Raw genomic sequence first — 19,510 nt, forward strand, 5'->3', positions numbered from 1 at the left:
TGGGCTATTCAGAATTATATAAAATTTCCCTCTGTCTTCCCTAAATCAAAACTAAGATGTATTGAAAAAGAAAGCTTTGACATCTCCATAAAACAAATTTCTCCAATGAGATTGTCTATCATATATGATTTTACCCATCTCATTCATGTATGGTCCATTATACACATAATGATTCAAATGTAATAGTCCCTCTCCCTTTTGACTTTGTCCTGACAGGTCTTGTTTATTCTGTAATCACAGTCATATCAAGATTTCTTATGAACATTTTTTCACTTATATATTGAGTCCAAGACTCCACTTGGCATCAAAAGCATCTATGCAAAGTTTAATTAAGTATCAGTAATACAGCCACACAAATTAAATTAAGACACAGGAATACACATGTTCTTAGAAAGTTCTTCAATTGCTGAACAGTTGATGCAAGAATCACAAAATAACTCAGGACCTCTGCAGGTCATCTACTCCAAATCCCTGCTTAAAGCATTAAAGCTCCACCAAAGTCTGGCAAGGCAATTAAAACAGTTAGAACTCCTTCAGCAGATCGATCTATTACCTCTCTTCTCGAACTATTAACTCTCACACTCCCATCTGCACACTTAAGAGTAATACACTTCTAAAAATCCTTACTGCTTAGCATTCACAAGCCACAAGCACTATCTACTGACGCTGAGACATTGAAGGATTGTAAAGACAGGTAAGACCAGCACATAACAGTAACAAACTGAAAAAAAAACCTTTCATGTCTGATTTATATTCTGTGACAGGACTGGATTCTGGTTTTGTGATGTCCAGTTAAGACAGAGCCCTACTAGGACATAAGACTTCATATGAACCCAACCACATCACTTTAAGCTGTTTCAAGTCAGTACTTAGCCCTGGGCTGTCCCAGTTGACACACAATGATCCAGTCCTGCTCAAGGAGGTCCTGGGCTGAGTACCAGCCAAACCCCTTAGTGAGGTCTCTCTGTCTTTTGCTGACAGTGGGTCCCCACAAGAACTTAACAGGGTCACTTGGCCACGTCACCAAACACAGCCTGCTCTCATTCCCTTCCAAACTGTGTTAAGCCACTGCAGGATCTTTGACAGGAGTTTCAGACTTGCTATCATTAAACCTGTCGTTGCATCTATTTATTAAATATTGCTTTATAAATATACATATACATTATACATAAGTTATGGAGTTAAAACCACAAAGAGAAAACACCAGTGCACACTGAGTGTACCTACCATCTATGCTGTACCACCCATTTTGGTAATGGTACCTAAACCTGAACAAAGTTCACTCAGTTCAAGTTCAGCAAAAAGCAAACTTGTAGTAGTGCAACTCTTACCTTCAGCAGGAAACTTTATAGCAACCATTTACCAGAAAACTCAAAGTAAAAGTGAAAGAAATACATGCAATGACATTTATGAGGTACCTGTGCTTCAAACAAGCATTTTTCCTGTATAATGGTTTCACTAAAATATTAACATTTCCTGCAGAAAATTTGACACTGACACTGACAACCCTCCCTTTCCAGAGCTGATACTGTCAGGCTAATGATTCTGGAACAATCTCAACTCTTAGTAAGACAGATATACCACTGAAATCATAAAATGTCCGCTCCCCTAAACAAGACATATGTCAACACAATCTTAATCTTGGTCAGATGCTCCTTGGAAACATCATGAATGTCAATTTTCAAAATTTCCTAAGAAAATATTAAGCAAACAAATGACATAAGTAGTCCCCTTCCTACTGAAGTAGGCTAAGAAAGAGCTGGGAAACTCCAGAAATCTTGGGACTTCTCTTGAAATATGAGGAAACCCCATAAAAATGTGTAGCATTTGCAGGTTTTCTATGCCTGTGAAAACTACCCTTTTTGCTGGGGTTGGCAGAAGGAAGAGGTATTCCTTCTTCCCCCCTGGAAATCCCAGTAAGGTTGGGGTGGATGCAGCTACATCCCCTTCAAAATTAATATTCTGCAGATGTCGGGGTGCTAATGGAGGCAGGATAAGCCATGTCATATTGCCCTCTCTTTGCTCTTCAGAAACCAGCAATGCTCAGAAAGCCACTGCTGAAACTGTTCAAACACTCCAGGGGAAAACTTCTCCTTGGCAGCTACAAGGTCATTTACATGAGACAAAAATACAGCTCGAGAAAACCCCAAAGCAGAGGAACACAGCAAGTGTATGAACATCACTGTTCCCACAGCACTAATTCTCCTGCTCTCAGTGCTGCAAAGGGCATGATCTGATGGAAGCATTTTAACAGATGTTAACAGAGGAGTCTGTGGAGAAACATTACACATCTGAAATAAATGCAAGTAGATATGACATTATCAAGCCTACTGCAAAACTTTTCAGTGAAGCACTTCAGTATTTATGATGATGTTTTTCTACTGATGCAATAAAAATTATATTCTTCTTTCCATGTCAGTACAGCAAAATCCTGTGTAAAATGCAATACTGTATTATGCCAGCTCCCATAAATCAGAGATGCAAGTAATAGCCCATCCTTGTCAATACTCTGGCTGCAGAGATAATTTAGTCCATTCCCTGCCAGCATCAAGCATGATAGTATAATAAATGTGATGCCTCTCCTCATCAATTCTGCATGTTCTTACAGACCATAAGACTCTTCTCTGTGGATGCTGACTCCATCCTTTGCAGAGTCAGTACTTTGGACTTGGCAGGGCTCAGCAGTGCAACTCTTGTGCTGCAGTTGTGATGGCAAGTGGCAGCTGGTTAGTTAGCAGCTTATCTCTGCTGGTGTGGGGTGGCTGCTCCGCTTTCTCCCAAGCAGACAGAAGATGTTGGGATTAGCAAATTTCTCCCTGCAAGCACTAGCAGAGATCTGTAAATGAGTGGGGCTGATTTAAAGCTAATTTAATAACCACAGCGCTGCCTCTTCTAAATTTAACTTGTCTGTTCTTTTTGGAAAGAGGCCAACCTGGCAATCTGTGCCAAAATCAAATTATGCTGGCTTGGATTTCGTAATGCTTTTTATATTCTCCATCTCAAGTGAGTAATGAATTTAGTTGTGCTGAAATGGTTGTGAATACATCTAGTAAAAAAGCCATCTCCGACTCCTCACCTGCTACAACATTCTCAGCAGTACCATTTACTTCAAACCCTGGCAGTGTAGTGTAGCTTTGTATGTTGTTGAGCCAGCTTTTCCACACTCTTTTGGAACACTGGAGAGATGTTAAATCAGAGCCAACACCATAGGAGGACAATATAGTTTCACAGAGGTGAAACTGGCCAGATTCCACCAGTGACATATGGCTTCATTGCCACCATCTTCTAGACTAGGTAAAAAAGGATGACATTTCCCAGTAGTAATTACCCAAAATATCCACATAAATGATATTACAGAATCAAATATGGTACTAGACTTGCCTCCAGATGCACAGACATTGTGCACTAATGCTAGTACCCATCATTTGTTCATAATTATATCTCCTCCTCCTAAAGCTGCATTTCTGTGAACACTCCCTGAAGGAGGAAATGATGTAACAGAGTCCAATAGTCTCTGAACAGTCATCCCAAGAACTTCCCCTTTCTAAAAATAAGCTAGACTAACTGCTATGATTTTCTAATGCTTTAATGTCATATTATTCTGACACCAAATCTTCAATATCTAAAATTTACTGAGCTGAATAGAGATGTTTAAATTAATTTCTTCTCTTCCACACACCATGAAGAAAAAATTAAGGAAACAGACAAACAGAAAGAAGTTAAGTTGATGGACTTCAGTTACCTGGACTTCAGTTACCCATATCCTGTCTCTGGGACAGAAGGATACATGTTCATAAAGAGAGTCAAAACTATTGTGATGGCCAGATTAGTTAAGATCAAGAAAGACTCAGATTTTATATTTCATCCAAGCTATGGCTTGTCAAAAAGTTTGTTATACATCTGAAATACCAAAACGTGCACTCAGAAAGGGCCACTTACTAAAACAACAGCATCACCTTCCTTCATTTTTTTACACTTCTTAATGATATTATGAACCAAACCAAATGCCACCAAAACTCACAACAGCAAATTAAACTGCTTTCTAGGATGACACCAATGTGAAGTGCTTCTCACATTTCCTGTCACCAGTTAAATACTGTGTCTCTGACATAATACATGTCTTTCTATGATTTCATATGGTTAATATATGTACCAGGGCAGGCCAACTTCAATTGAATAATTCTTTTCCAAGCCGGTCCAAACTGAAGCTAAAGAATAAAGGACTTCCATGACTTTTGGAGAAAATGTAGCACAAAGGCTGAGTTTAACCCTGTCTCAGATAAGCCAGAGATCCAGCATGCCCAGTAGTTCTGAGATGTGCTACCTGCAGCTGCCTGAACACTCAAGGAGCTGAAGCTGAGGCTGTAAAACAATTTGGGAGTCACCAAGACTTTTGCATTTCTGTAGGACCAATGTCTGTCTCTATTCCCAGGGCAGCAGAGCAGTCTGGTGCCTTGGGTGAATTCCATGGGAAGGGTATCTCCATTGGGTGCACCTTTTCCCCCAGCAGATGATGGGGGAGCTGCCTAAGACCCCGTGTACTCCTGGCAGGGAGTCCCATGGCAGCACAGGCAGCACAGCCACTCTGGGATTAAGGTGTCCCCAACAACCTCAAGCAGCTGAGCTGGGAGTGACAGGAATCACCACTCAAAATGCTTCATCCCACAGGCCTGCCCTCCCTCTGCTCCCAACACACTCTGCATCGTGTTATAGATTTCCTTTAAGGAAAATAACTATTGCATTTCAAGTACAGGGCAGGCAATTCAAGGTCTGCAAAAGGTATCTGGGGTATGGATTGGGAAGCACAGCCAGAACCAGCAGGCTGACTGTCTCTCCTTTTGATTCAGATCTCCTCTTTATGACTGGTTGGCCTGTTCTGCATCTATTTACAGTCAACCAACTCTCTGGCTACATTACAAAGGCTTCATTTGGCTCAGTATGTGATTCATAGTCAACAAATTTATTAAAATTAGTGGTACAAAGAAAATTTTCTTTGACACACCCCCTCCCACCTTAAAATATATTCACTTGTCAGGTCCAAAATGTTTAATTTGTCATGACTTTCAGTAAACCTTGGAGAACTGCACTTGGAAGGAATCCAGTCAGGGCTGCACAGCACAACTAATATACTCTTCAGTGTCAGCACTGAAGCCAATGTGCCAATAAATTTCATTAAGGGGATTGCCAGTTCCCACACGACTCTGCTACAGAGAAAATCACAAAGAATTACGAAGAATCCAACCCCCAGTTCCTAGTGATTCAGAAATTATTTGCCAAAATGCTATTGTATCCATCAGCTCAAGCAGAGCAAAAGAAAGGAAACCTGTTGAAGACCCTCCTGGGAATAACAAAAGGGAAAAGTAATTTTCATTCTTTAAAGTCTCTTTATTCAAAGAAAATTCTGATTGATACCAATAAGTGACCTGCTTGACTAAATGAGACTTACTTTGTACAAATACAGCTGGGATAGAACGAATCCTAATTGCTCACACCACCACTGTTTTGTGGATCACAGTCTATGTAAGCCTACTTCATATTATGTTCCAGCTTTAAAAATTACTGTAAGAGAATTCAGCATGTCCTGAAAAATAGAAACACCTCTCATGTGGACGAGCTAATTCAAAACTTTCATGTCAACTAATGATCATAAAGCCTTCAGTGGCACTCGGAGCTGCTCCAGCACAGCAACCGACAAGCGGCCAGGGGTAAGGCTGCTCAAACCACAGAGATCTGTTCTCAGGCAACTGGGCGTGACCCACTCCTTCTAACACCTCTTGTTTCTCAAGACAGAATTTATCATTCCTTTCATTATGAATTTTGAAAGCTCCAGCCCTCACAAAACTACCTCCCTCATGGTTAAACCGTGGAAGCCACACAGGACTGCTGGTTCGGCAAGGGTTAGGGAGAGGAGATGCTTTGTGCTGTGTTCCACTTCATCACCGCGTTTCCTGAATTCTGTTTCCCAACCACGGCTGTGCACCTGGCAGTGCAGCCTTGTGCAGTGCCTTCCCACTCTGGTATGGCAGTGCATGGGCATGCCCATCTTCATGGACTAACACTCTTAGACACTTGATAAAATTATCAGTACAATCTGCAAAAAACATTCAGGGTAACAAGGCAACAACTTACTCATTCTCTCTGCTTATGCAGTATCTTGCAACTCTTCTTAGGAAGGAGATTAAAAAATTCAAATTAATCATAAAAATACTAAAATCAGCCACTGACAAGAATGTGCTAAGTTTTAAATTTGAATTTAACTGGTTAGCTTTTCAAAATGTCAAGAATAACAGCTTCTAAATAGTGAGGACTTCCGAAGCCCAGACTAAATATTTGCCCATAGGTCACCTCAGGGGAAAAACAAGAAAGTTTTGTAAAGCATTGAAAGTTTTTTTTAATAATTTACATAGATAGATCTCTAACCTAACAACCTTCAGCCACTTTCTCTCCCCTTACCTGACCTAAACCTGGAACAAAAAGTGCAGTTTTAGCAACAAAAGACTTTCTTTGAATCTACCACACAGAATCTATCCATGAAGAAAGCAAGCTAAAGCCAAAGACGCAATTCACTCCTCTTCATGCAGACATGTGAAGAGACAGGTAGGATGTGGTGGAAGGGGACTGGGCAGAAGGGATGGCACTGTGGGGGAGCAGAGAGGAGCTGCCAACAGAGCTGGAGAGTTCTGCTCAGGCATTTGCCTCCTTAGTGATTACTTCAGTCCAGAGAAGGAAAAGGGCTTTTGCTTGCCCTGTGCACCACCAAGGGGATGCTGAAGTGAGTCTAGTTCAGCTGCTCTGGAAATACACTTTACCTCATGTCTGCTTCTTCTAGCACATCTCAGGTGGGCAGAGCCATGACCCCAAGCAGAAACATTAACAAAACCAGCCTGAAAGCTGCTCGCAGTGGATTTAACCAAAGCTTGTCAGCTTCCAGTATAAAGTTTATGTAAACAGCACTTCTGAGTCTATCAGTGCATGCACACACACACACACGCGCGCGCACACACACACACACACGTGTATAACTTCACATGGACAGTCTTTGCAGGCTCAGGAAAATCTAATTTAAAGAAAAGATACTCCCAATTTTTGCCCTTCTAGCAGAGGTAGAAGCCCAGCTCTGATACCTGTAGTATTTACACAGCAGTAATAGAAGTGGCTAGCAACAGGTACACTGGATGAATTAGGGAGACAGAGAGATCTACCCATGGTTATCTGTGTACAGGTTCAGGGGAAGTACAAAAAGAAGGATGTGCCAGGCATTCCTACCCACCCACCCCTCCACCAGGTTCATCCAGCACAAACCTGCTGCTAAAATGGGGTAGATTTTACATAACACCATGCACAGCACAGGATTGTCTTTAAAACAGTTTCATTTACTTTGAAACTTAAGATTTCTTTTTAGCAGACTTTGGTTTTAGAGTACAGTTTGTCTTTCAAGCACTGAAGAGAAAGCTCTGATCTCTGTTCATTAGATCACACTCTGATGCTAAAGACTGATCACTATTGTATGTCTGATGAAGTTGCAACACAGTGCAAAGGCAAACACTCATTGTTTAATTCCTATTAAAACCTAAAATTTAAATGTATGAAGACCTAGACATGTTGACTGAGCAAACAACTGTTTTGAAAAGGGCTCAAGCACTTCAGAAGCAAAAAAACAACTAATAAAAATGTTTGCATTAGCTCTAAATAAACTTTTCAAAGACATCATTTAACTTCTAGAGTACTTAGTAATAAGTCACTGTCCCATGGGGCAAATCTCATGTATGGTGTTCTGTTTCATTTTACTCAGTGAATAACCCTCTTTCTCTACCTGGACTTTGGTTACTTATTTCTTCACAAGTAATAGGTATTTCTCATACTACATGTCTGAGTAAATGATTTTAAGTATTTCCACAGAGGCTTTATCTGTAAAATTAACATCATCTGTACGTGACCACTATAAACCCACCTCTCTCAATGACGTTAAACTTGTAATTGTTTCCTTGACATCAACTCCCCTCCCAGTCAATTATCTGGCTATCAATGCATTTACACACACAGGATGTAAATGAGAGCAAAATCTGGTCAACTACACTGAGCTCAACCATCAACCTACTATCAATTAAAGCTAATCAGATAATTAGTCTCACAAAAAAAAAAGGAGCTTCCAGCAAATAATGCAAGTCCATCTACAGAAAACACAGGTCTAAGAATAGTACATGAAGAAATGCACTCTTTGAGTAAGGTCTCCATACACAAAAGCCTTTACAGCTGCAGTGGGAGCTGACATCACTTTGAAATCTGTGTGGAGGTGCAGAGGGCTGATGCATGAAGGGGAGATTGGCTGCTGGTTGATAGCAAAAAGTGCCCGTAGGCCAAAGATTTAACATGCTCCAATTATGAAATATTGGGCAGAAAGACACAGATTGCAAGGCACAAAAGTAAAGCCAAGTGCGCCTGCATTTCCTAAGGGCTAAACAAACTACTGAGGAATACATCTACAGAGTAATATGACACAGTGACCCCATCTTATGTTTGAAAAGAACAGAAATCAGCACAGATTCCCCTGCAAAGCAGAGCTGTGCTGCTGACATACAGCCACCATCCACATCAGGGGAAGTGCAGCGTGACCCACAAGCCTCTGCTGAAGCAGGCTTGTTTCCTATTTCCAGTTACAGGCACAGGGTTACAAGTGCTCTGTGCTTTAGGTCTAACTACAATGCATTGTTGATATTTCTATTTGGCACCACTAAATTGAATGCTTAGTTTCTGTTATCTGAGGATATACACAAAGGGGAACAAATATATTTCTCTAATGAGCACTAATAAAGTACAGTCAGGATTTGTACAATAATGATAGAAATCCCTCCTCACTAGGATTTAAGAGGATAAGTCAAGTAAGCAGTGCCTACCTCCTACCAAAGCCTTGTGAGCTGCCAGGGTTAGATGCTTTCATCAGCACCAGCAGCTGAAAGCAGCTGATTCCTGGGACCCTTGACCATGAATCTCAAATGTCATCTTTGACTGCAGGCCAATAGCTCAGGGCAGCAGAAACTAGTAGTAAAGTAAAGTAGCCTTGTCAAAAAGATCCACTTCCATGTAAAGTACCTATCCAAAAAGGCAGCTAGTCACAAGCAAAACCCAAACACAACTAGGTGAACCACAAACATCTTAACTGGTCACCAAGTGTTACAACTGCAAAGTTCTTTTCCCTCCCATTTAAAAAAGTTAATGAGAATACTCTTCTTGGTTGTATTATCACTGATTCTGTTACACTGAACACACTGAAAAGCTTCAAAAGAGCCCTCTGCATGCACATCCAAACAGAGTAATTGGATGAACAAAACTACGGAAGAAAATCAAACACCTCTTGCTTGAGGAAAAGGATTAATTGTCTCTTCTTGGGGAAGCCATTAAATGTTTTATGACCTAAATCAGACTTTCAAGTGAAGAGAATACACTGAAAAACAGTACTTGCCTAATACTCCTCAACAGCCTGCTCTAAGTGTTTTATTTCTTGCTGTCTGCAGTTTCAATTTCAGTCAGGTAAGTTTAGGTACAACGCAGTTAATGTGAGATTCCCAGTGCCCCATAGAGCACTTTCAGGAAGCTCAGTCCTGTCCTGTCCCAAAGCTGCTGTGTAGTCCATAGGGCAGAACCTCACCCTAGCTTTCTTCCAAAAGTTCTGGAGCTTTCTCCAGTGGCTCCCTGCACTGTCTTCCTCCTCTTCTTGGCCTTGAGAAGTGCCCACCACAGATCACAAACTCTGAAATAGCACAGAGGAACTTTCCACTCCAGAAGCAGTACTATGCATTTTCATGGAATTTCCAGGCACCTGCTATAGGTGCCAGAGAGACAATCAAACATTGCCGCTCCCAGTACGTTTCTGATCAGCAATGTGAGGCTATAAAAGTTTCCCTAATGTGCCTGAGTTCTGTAAACTCCTGAACTCCCTGTGCTTCAGTCCCATTCTCCAGTGCTCAGTCCCTAATCACAGACTGAATGAGGCTCAGTGAATCCTACATACACAATGAGCAATAAATCCTACTCTGCCCAAAGTGTAGTCCTGAGAGTGACCTGCAATTTCTTAGCCATTTCTCAGAAGAGGTGGAAGAAGGTGCATACTCACACAGCTTAATCTGTGAATTTCTCTTTGATTCACTCTCCTAATGGTCTTTCTCTTCCTCCGCAGTTCACTGGGCTCCCTTCTGAATCTCCCACGAAAGCTCATTGTATCCGTAGGAATTAAGCAGCCAACAAATATCTGTTTAAAAACTGTGCTCCTTTAACCTCCTTCCTTCAGCAGCTTCAGCACAACTGGAAGCTGCATATGCTGTTCAAGGGGGAAGTAGGTCTAAAAGTTACACGCTGTATCCACAGTAACTGAACAGAAAGAAGAAGAAAACCAGCAATAACTCATTTCTTCCTGTGAACAACATTCTGCTATTAAGGCAAGAGCATCTCATTAAACCATAAATACACTCAGTCCCCACCTCTAATGCAAATTCGAAATAGGAAGTTGTAGAAAAAACGCTGCAAGTGAACATCTTTGTTTCAAACACCATTACATCCTTTCTCCTCATCACCCTCCCTGATTCGAAAGCCAAAACAGCTGCGGTCTCACTCGTGTGGGGGTGTGTGTGTCTGCAAGATAAAAAAAGTCATTCACAGAACAGCCATCTCCTACAGAGCCCCTTGGTAGCCAACTTGGACCACAGAGTGACAGGTTTCTGCTGCCAGGGCCCAGGGCCATCTCTGCTTTTGGACCAAGGTAGCAGTTCCCCTTTTGAAGCGGCGCGAAACGCCAATAAGAGGAAGAATCCGGCAAATTCTTAAATTTGCAGACAGTTACAAAAAGGGGAAAACAGAGAAATACATAATGTCCAAAATACATTTTTGGCTTATAAAAAACAGGTTTTAGAAGTGCTTGTAAGCTGCCAGCTAAGAACCTGTTTGCTTCACACCTTGCTCCCACCTCAGGAGAAATAAAGCTGCCAGACTGAGCCTGCACCCCAGATTCCCCACACATGGGAAATGCCAGCAGCTCCCCCTGCCCACCACCCCACACAGGGGCAAGCCCAGCAGCACCTTGACAGGTTAGAAGCCCTCACTCAGTGCCTCAGAACTGCAGTGGCAACAGGAGCAGTGACAGAGCCAGTCAAATTATTAATTAAGGTAGGAGACTCACCCAGTGCTCAGCTGTCTGAAGGCTGGCAGGGCACAAAGGTCTTTTAAAACTGAACAAACCCCCTCAGTGCCCACACGTGTGCAGCCACACACACAGATCCCTTTTCTTCTTTGTTCCAGCTGAGGATTCATCCTGCTGCTGCAGCAGCAATGCTGCACTCCCCTATGCACATAGCCCTTATGAGGCACGCATTAAGTTTTTATTTTTATATATCTGAATATCTGTGTGTATAGCTAGGACAAAGGGATAGTTTTTCTGCTTCTTCATTCTGTATTTCATTTGCCAACTGAACAATAAAAGCATCATTCTCACAACTTGGTTGAATTAATTAATTACTCTGTTTGAGATCTGCAAGTTTATGCTGAATGTCTCTTTTTTTTTTCTTTCCAACAAATAATTCTGAGTCCTACAAACTCTGGGAACTCTATCACACATTTCTCAAGATCAGTAACATTTGATCCAAAGTAACAAACGTCTGCAAGAGTTCCAAGGATTGTTCCATATGCTAGGTTTCCATTCCAGGAGATCAGAGACACTGAGCCCACGTTTGACCTGAACACTACAAAACCACATCTGTCTGATCAGTTGCCTTCCTCTTCCGAAGTTAAAACATAGTGCTACTCTTGAATTAACCCCCCATCTCATCATTATCTCTGTTGTTCAGCTTTGCCTTTGAGATCACCTCCTTTAAACTGAGCACTACCAGCCTGCTGTGTGATGCCCTAAAACAGATTTTACTCTACTCCTACTTAGTGGTGAAAGGCATCTGTCTGGCACTAGGAAGCAAAAAAGACAACAGAAACCCTTTGCCACGGTATGCAGACATTTCAAGTAGCTACCAATATAGAAGCACAGCATGAACCAAGCTGGAATCACCCTTGTTTTCTCTCAATCCACCACACTATCTCTACTGGAGTCCCTGGTGCCTCTCATGTAGCACAGGGAATGGGCTGCCAAGACCAGAGGTCCTTGCCAGAAGTTGAATTTAATGCTGGAATCATCAGCTCTGCTGGCTTAACTTTGGGCAGGTATCAGCTCCTCTCAGAGGCTCCTTTGCTTATCCACTCCTTAACTCATCACATAGAACAAGCAGAGCTCCATCCTTCCTTTCCCTGGGAAGGCTCTCCTCAGCTTCCTGCCTCCCACAGCACAGAGGAGCCTCTCCAGGGTGCCCTTTCCACTGAGATAAGGGTCACTAGCACTTCCTGAAACTTTAATGAACTTCTATTACTCCAAAATAATACAAAAGATGAACTTAGGTTCAAGTTTCCAGCTGGTCCTCATCCAGCTTACTCCACTGAGTGTCTTTTGTCCAGATTTTCATTCCTAATATTAATTCTTATTTATTGCCATATCTCTGGCAGATAGGTTTTCAGGAACAAAACTAAAATCACTGTATTTTCTCAACACCAAGGCATTAAAAGACTGAAGCACTGAAATAACAAATAAGCTACAGCATTCACAGAGAGATATGAACCAAAATAATAGTAAACAACTGCAAATAAAGACTCCACTTTCTTAGAAATGTTTTGGATGCAAATCCCTCTTGTAATGGGGAATAACAAAACCATTCAAATGTCTAATAATGCTTTGTCCTGAAGCAAAGTACAAAGCAAACTTCATTAGCATCAGTGGGACTGCAAAAGATTTCCTAATTTTTTCTCAAGACTTCTCTTGAGTTAAAGATGCCAGACAATTTAAGATAATTAGAAAATTGGTTATGTTATATTAATATGAATAAACCTCCTGTGATGCTTTCAAATTCAGAACTATAATGTATAAGGTGAGAAGTATTATCCATATCTCAGTGTACTCCAAAGAAGAGAGGTATTAGGCCCCAGGAAAACCACAAGCCTTGGTTTACATTTGTGAACTGCTGTACCCAATACACAGAGTCAAAATAAGGATGCTGAAGCCCTTCAAAAAACAATCTATTATGTAAAGTAGTCAATTAAGTGTTTAATTGCCTTCTGCTTTGCTTTGTGTGACATGTTCATCTACTCCCAGCACTTTTCAGAAATGTATGAATATCCAGGTAGGAAGAATAATGATATTTGATATCTCTGCTCCAGTTAAGGAGACACTATGCATTCCTTTTGCTGCAGAACCAGTAGCATTTAATTTTCCAACAGGGGTCACAAGTTTTTTAGTAACTTTTAATTCCCTTTTTCTCCATTTCTTCTAGAGTTTCTCATTTCCCTTTTAGATCTGTTCATTGTCACACTTCATTTACTTCAGTTTGAATTGTGATATACAGCAGTATCTAAAAAAATACCACTGAACAAAACTAATTCACTGCTACAGTACATCATGTGATCATTGGAAAATGCATTTTGATAGAACTCTGCAAGGAGCCATTGAAAGATACAAAAATTCAGTTCCTAAAGTGTGTATCTTCAACTAATATAAAAGACACCCCAAAACAGGCTGAATATTTGGGCTGCTGTGTAGCAAATAATCAATTCAGCATACTGTCCTTCTAAAATAATACAGTTTACCAGCTCCAACCAAGAAGGATCAAGGACTGATACTTTTGTTTGTCACGCTGGCATTTTTTTCACCCAGATTCAGAGAAGAAAAAAAAAAAATCTCATGCAAACATCAAATTAATAGCAAATTTCAGGGAATGAATGCTTCCCTTCAGCTCAGGACTTCTGTCTGGGAGCAATGCTGACCTGAAAAAAACGAGTGCAAGTCAAAAATACAATCTTGACTTATGCCACTGAATATACAAATAATTGCATAATCCTGACTCAGACCTTTTGTTTAACAGATTTGAGAAAAAGTTAAATTAACAAGAATACTCCTTTTGCTAGAACAAGCTGCATCAGCTGCATATTATGCCTATGCTAAGGTTAAATTCTGAAATAAAACACAAGCTTTTCATAAAAAGAATCTTGTTTCATTTATAAACTAAGACCCCTGTGATGACAGTGACACTGCCATTCAGAAAGTCTGTGCAGCCTAGACCAGTACTGAGAGATCTTCTGACACACTTAGTATTTCTCAACTTGGCAGAGGGCAGATAAGGACCTCCCTTGAATGGCTTGTGGCACTTCTAACACTTCAGAGTTCCTGGTAGAACCACTACAGTGAAGCAGAAGAAGTAGAAGAAAAACCTGCCCAACACCCAGCCCCTGGGCTAGAACCAGAAAAAAATCCTAGAACCAGAAAAAAACAGAAAAAATGCACTCTGACCACGGTTACAGGTTGGCACATGGGGGACAGGCAGTATTAGCTCAGGTACTGGGGAGAAGAAGAAAATCATGGCTCCTCGAGAGGGTCACGAAGAACTCTTTGTATTTTTCTTTTTAAATTTTAATATTTTCACATCATTTTCTTCAAGATTTGGAGAAGTAGCTGGTGCACTCATCCTCTGAGGCCAATAAAGAGGAGATTTACACTGTTAATATCCCACAGCATCCAGGCAGTGCAGCTCTTCATGTCCTCAGTGTTAATCCCCCAGCAAGTCCCCCACCACGGTCTGTGACACCCTGAACAGGGCAGTGCTGCCAGAAGCCAGTTTTGTGTTTGGACAAAGCCAGCAGGATCAGATATTACACACTGTCCTTTCTGTGGTCAGAATGCTCCCTAGGACAGTGATTGCACTGAGTGGCCACACACTGGATGTGTTTTTTTCATATATGACTGTCAAAAATCTCCCAATGAGACTGTGAAACTAAAGCTGAGGCGACAGGGACTGGCCACCACACGTTCATCTTACCTGCATCATCCAGGCATCGGGAAGAGAGGGTGCTCTGGTGAGGTTTGTGACTGCACCTGAAAGCTGCACTTCCCAAAAGCTTCATGCTGGACAGGTAAAGCAGATCACTGCACTGGGGCCAGGAACAGATAGGTGCTTTTTACTAGCACCTAACAAAGACAACAGAAAGCACTAGTGACCTCCATCCCAATCCCTTTGTCAAAGACTGAACATTCTCTCCTCTCCTCCTCCCCTCATCAAAAAAACTCCCAAATCAAACCAAGAGGTCATATTTTTTAATTAAATAATTGGATTAAATGATCGCTATTGATCCATGAATATTTGAACACGTCCTAAAAAATAAAAAAGGAAAAATATGAAACCTAAACAATGTAAACAGAGAGGTAAAACAACTGAGTTAGAAAAACTACATCTAAAGCAACCTTTTGCAAAGCCATTCTGATATTGAATCAACTGAAATCGAATGACATGGTTTTTTTAAAGAAATATGACTCCACCTATGGTCTAACAGCCTAAGCTGATACATCAAGCTTTGCATACAAACACTCCACAAGGCCCTTAGAGCAGCTGCTGCTTGCATTTTGCACACACATCCGTACAGCTTGCTCTGAGCAGGCCAAGGGCTGGGAATCCATCACAGTTAAAATGACATCAGCACACAAGGTGAGCTCTCCAAGGCAGGGGACGGTGCCTCTGCATAAATATCCATGACAAGCAGCCCTTCTATCTGTCAGAGCTCTGCTAACAGATCTTTCCAGATAGCACTCCCTGATGTCAGAGACTCCGCCTGTGTCAATCCATCTCCGTCCTTCCCAGGCAGATCAGTGTGCTGATCTCACCAATTCCTCCCTCTGTGCCTTCAGCTTCTCCTTGTGCCCCAGCTACCAGTGCACTCACACAGAACACGTTTGGGAGAGGCTGCTGTGTCACTTTGCCCTGTGTGCAAGGCTGGAACAGCCCCTCCAGCTGAACTGCTGGTGACAGGAGCCATCCACAGGTTGTGTGCGCCAGTCTGTGCCATGCCAGAGAATTCACCCGTGGCCAGAGGGGTCCCTGACAGGGTTGAGAAGGCCTTGGGAGAGCAATTTGGCAGCTCCCAGCCTGACCGCCCACACAGCACCCGATGGCCATTTCATCACCTCAACACGCCCAAGTACACCCAGTAATGGTAATATCCACACCCCAAAAGGCACTTGCTACCTACCTTTACTGAGTTTACAGCTCCTAAAGAACATCCTGCTGTTTGGGAAGTAGGCTTGGCTGAGCCAGAGGCAGTCCCTCCCTGTCCACAGGCTGAGAATGCTGCTCCCCCTGCACACACCATCCTGCTCTCAATTTGCCACCACGATGTTTCTGTCAGCTCACCTCACAAGAACACTGATGGAACAGCAGCATCATTTGAGCAGCTTTCCAAGCTGGAATCCCACCTGGCACAAATATAATGCATTCCTTTGCCACAAGGCTGAAGGAAAATGAAAAGGGCCTCAGAGGACCCAACGATGGTCTCGTTTACAGACACCATCACCTCAGCTCTCCCAGCCCAGCAGCCCCCTGGGCACAGAGCCTGGGGGAGCCCAGGGGGCAGAGTACGGCTTCTGTGCCCTGCTGCTGCCAGCTGGTCCCTGGGCCAGTGCCAGTGCCAGTGCCAGAGCCAGAGCCAGAGCCAGTGCCAGTGCCAGAGCCAGTGCCAGAGCCAGAGCCAGTGCCAGTGCCAGAGCCAGTGCCAGAGCCAGAGCCAGTGCCAGTGCCAGTGCCAGAGCCAGTGCCAGAGCCAGTGCCAGTGCCAGAGCCAGAGCCAGTGCCAGAGCCAGTGCCAGAGCCAGTGCCAGTGCCAGAGCCAGAGCCAGTGCCAGTGCCAGAGCCAGTGCCAGAGCCAGAGCCAGTGCCAGAGCCAGTGCCAGTGCCAGAGCCAGAGCCAGTGCCAGAGCCAGTGCCAGTGCCAGAGCCAGTGCCAGAGCCAGTGCCAGTGCCAGTGCCAGTGCCAGAGCCAGAGCCAGTGCCAGAGCCAGTGCCAGAGCCAGTGCCAGTGCCAGAGCCAGTGCCAGAGCCAGTGCCAGAGCCAGAGCCAGTGCCAGAGCCAGTGCCAGAGCCAGTGCCAGAGCCAGAGCCAGTGCCAGTGCCAGAGCCAGTGCCAGAGCCAGTGCCAGAGCCAGTGCCAGAGCCAGAGCCAGTGCCAGTGCCAGTGCCAGTGCCAGTGCCAGAGCCAGTGCCAGAGCCAGTGCCAGAGCCAGAGCCAGTGCCAGTGCCAGTGCCAGTGCCAGTGCCAGAGCCAGTGCCAGAGCCAGAGCCAGTGCCAGAGCCAGTGCCAGTGCCAGTGCCAGTGCCAGTGCCAGTGCCAGTGCCAGAGCCAGTGCCAGTGCCAGTGCCAGTGCCAGGCTCCCCAGGGCGCTGCAGCCGCAGGAGAGCACAGCCAGCACAGGCTGCTGCCCCAGCCTGCTCTGCACAGCCTGGGGAGAAACTGGGCTGCACTCATTCTCTCTAAGCAAACAAAATGCTACTTCTTACACCAGCAACCAGGTTGGAAGAATAAACTCCCCATTAGTAATGCTGTCCTGCTGATGTGCACAAAAGCATAATATGCAATTACTTTAATTTCTTCTTTAGTTTGATCCATTGGGAAATTTCAAACAAACATTACCCCTTTTGTTTTCATCTACTTGGACTGGAATCAGTCCTTGATAGCAACACACATAGTGATGAAGGGACATGAAAGGTGATTAAATAATTTAATCATCAGAATTTACACTATCTCCAGACATGAAAATGCAGCTGTGACTTTGGCTCCAGTTGCTTGCTTTTATGACTGTAATTTTAATCCTTTTTATCCAGGTCTGTGCTATGCTGCAAAAATGATATTTTCTTTACCAAGAAAAGCCTCAGATCAGACATCTGGTTTATAAAGAGAATCCACATTTTCACCCAATTTTCCAGCTGGAATAACTGAAGCAAAAGGAGGCTGGGCAACTCACTCATTTACTCAAGGTCACAATCAACCTCTACAATGCTATAACATTGATATAAAATATCCTAGAATCTTCTCCCTTTTTTTTTTTTTTTAAACACAAACTCTTTCCTTCACACATGTGCAAGCTGACTCTGCAATCATTATTGTGTTTGATATCATGTATTTGTAACTTACATTCAATGCCACAAATTCCTGTATACCCTCTTCTAGCACCTGTGGGTATCTTAAGCAATTGAGAAAGCAACTGCATGTAATAATTCATCACCTGGATCCTGTAATTGAAAGCTAAATAATGGCATTTTGGAAGAGACAAAAACCACAAATTTCAATGCAAATAAGCAAGATTATTTTCTCATTTTTAAAAAGAAAAAATAAAGGTGTGAAGTATAAAACTCTGCAAGTCAGATTTACATTAATTAAATTTTGTATGTGGAAAAGATTGAAAGACAATTTGCATCCTTTTGACATTGCCCTTCTCTTTCTGTTCCCCTGGAACACAGAAAATAAAACAGCATCATCAAACTGTGCCAACATCTGATATGGTATTTCTCACTCTGATACAACTTTCTGTAAACCCAAAGAATTGTTTCACCTTTCCAGGCCTTTGCATTTAATTTCTTAATTAAAACCTGCTTATCCTAATTGAGACATAAAAAAAATATGTAATCTTCAGTATTATCAAAATAAGAAAGCAAAAACCACAAGGAAAATACCCAAGTGGCAGTGCTTAGGGTCCCTGAGTTGGCCCATGTAAAATCATTAAAACTACACCTAACCCAACCTTGACCAAAAAAAGATATAATGTCTCTTTAGAGACATTATAAAAGAGATGGATATAATAATCCATCAAATTCTACTCCTTCAATTATTCCATGCCAAATTTCAGTTTTTGCAAGCACGGTCATGACATGTAGGATTTAAACCACATTTCTGCACCTGTGTCTGCAGGTGCTCAGGTAGAAGTACAGAATGTGGTCTCTGTAACAGTATTTCTCCTGGATACCCTTCCAACCTACACTCATGCAGTTTCCCAGCCTGAGACAGCATCAGCATATTCTCTAGTTCTCAAAGACTTTTCTCTCACAAATTTTTTCAGTTATTCTTCAAACGTACACAGTTTTTGGCAAGGAAATTCAGTTTTAATGTTAATTCTGTGCATTTTTCCCCCAAAACTTGTCCCTTGTAAGTTTACTTTGATGATCCCTAGTTCATCTTCTCTCACTTTTTGGAGAAAAATCTGCAAGCAAGCCTACACGTCTCTGACCATTCTTGATTTGTATGACTTTCATCATATCCCCTGACAGTTATTTTTCAGGCCAGTCCAGGACCAGTCTTTATGTACAAATGTAGTAATGAACTAATTTTGATCCTACTCACCCTTCTCTGAAATGTCCCAGTTCCAATAAGTCTGTCTGAATTCTGTGAGCTATTGAAGGCCTCCCAGGAAGCTGCTATAGAACTCTTCTATCCAAGGATAGATCAAAAAGCAAAATTTATTTACGATTTCTCAGTGAACTGGAAAACAGAACCAAAACTATGTCATTCTTAACACAGTAAAGCTGTTCTATGCTTCCAGATCCCAGTCCCTGCAAGGCAGAGAGCTGAACCATAGTGATTTCTCTTCCTTCACCCTTTCTGGATGATTTTCTCC

General features: G+C 42.5%; 1 protein-coding gene across 9 annotated transcripts in view; it reads right to left on the reverse strand.

Moving 5' to 3' along the window:
* Positions 1-19,510, reverse strand: part of DOCK10 (dedicator of cytokinesis 10) — a 140,453-nt gene that overhangs the window by 90,152 nt on the left and 30,791 nt on the right. For 2 of the 9 annotated variants that reach the window (XM_088060797.1, XM_088060795.1), the window contains exon 1: positions 10,112-10,295. The exons of the other annotated variants lie outside the window; for them this stretch is intronic. In XM_088060797.1, coding sequence (XP_087916923.1) covers positions 10,112-10,213 — 102 coding nt within the window. In that variant the 5' untranslated portion in view covers positions 10,214-10,295. Of the gene's footprint in view, positions 1-10,111; positions 10,296-19,510 lie in introns of those variants that run through there. 9 annotated transcript variants of the gene reach the window in all.

The sequence above is a fragment of the Pseudopodoces humilis genome, chromosome 11 (genome assembly GCF_049639895.1).
Source record: "Pseudopodoces humilis isolate 2021_Gansu_Grassland_sample_001 chromosome 11, ASM4963989v1, whole genome shotgun sequence".
In the NCBI taxonomy this organism is placed as follows: Eukaryota; Metazoa; Chordata; class Aves; order Passeriformes; family Paridae; genus Pseudopodoces; species Pseudopodoces humilis.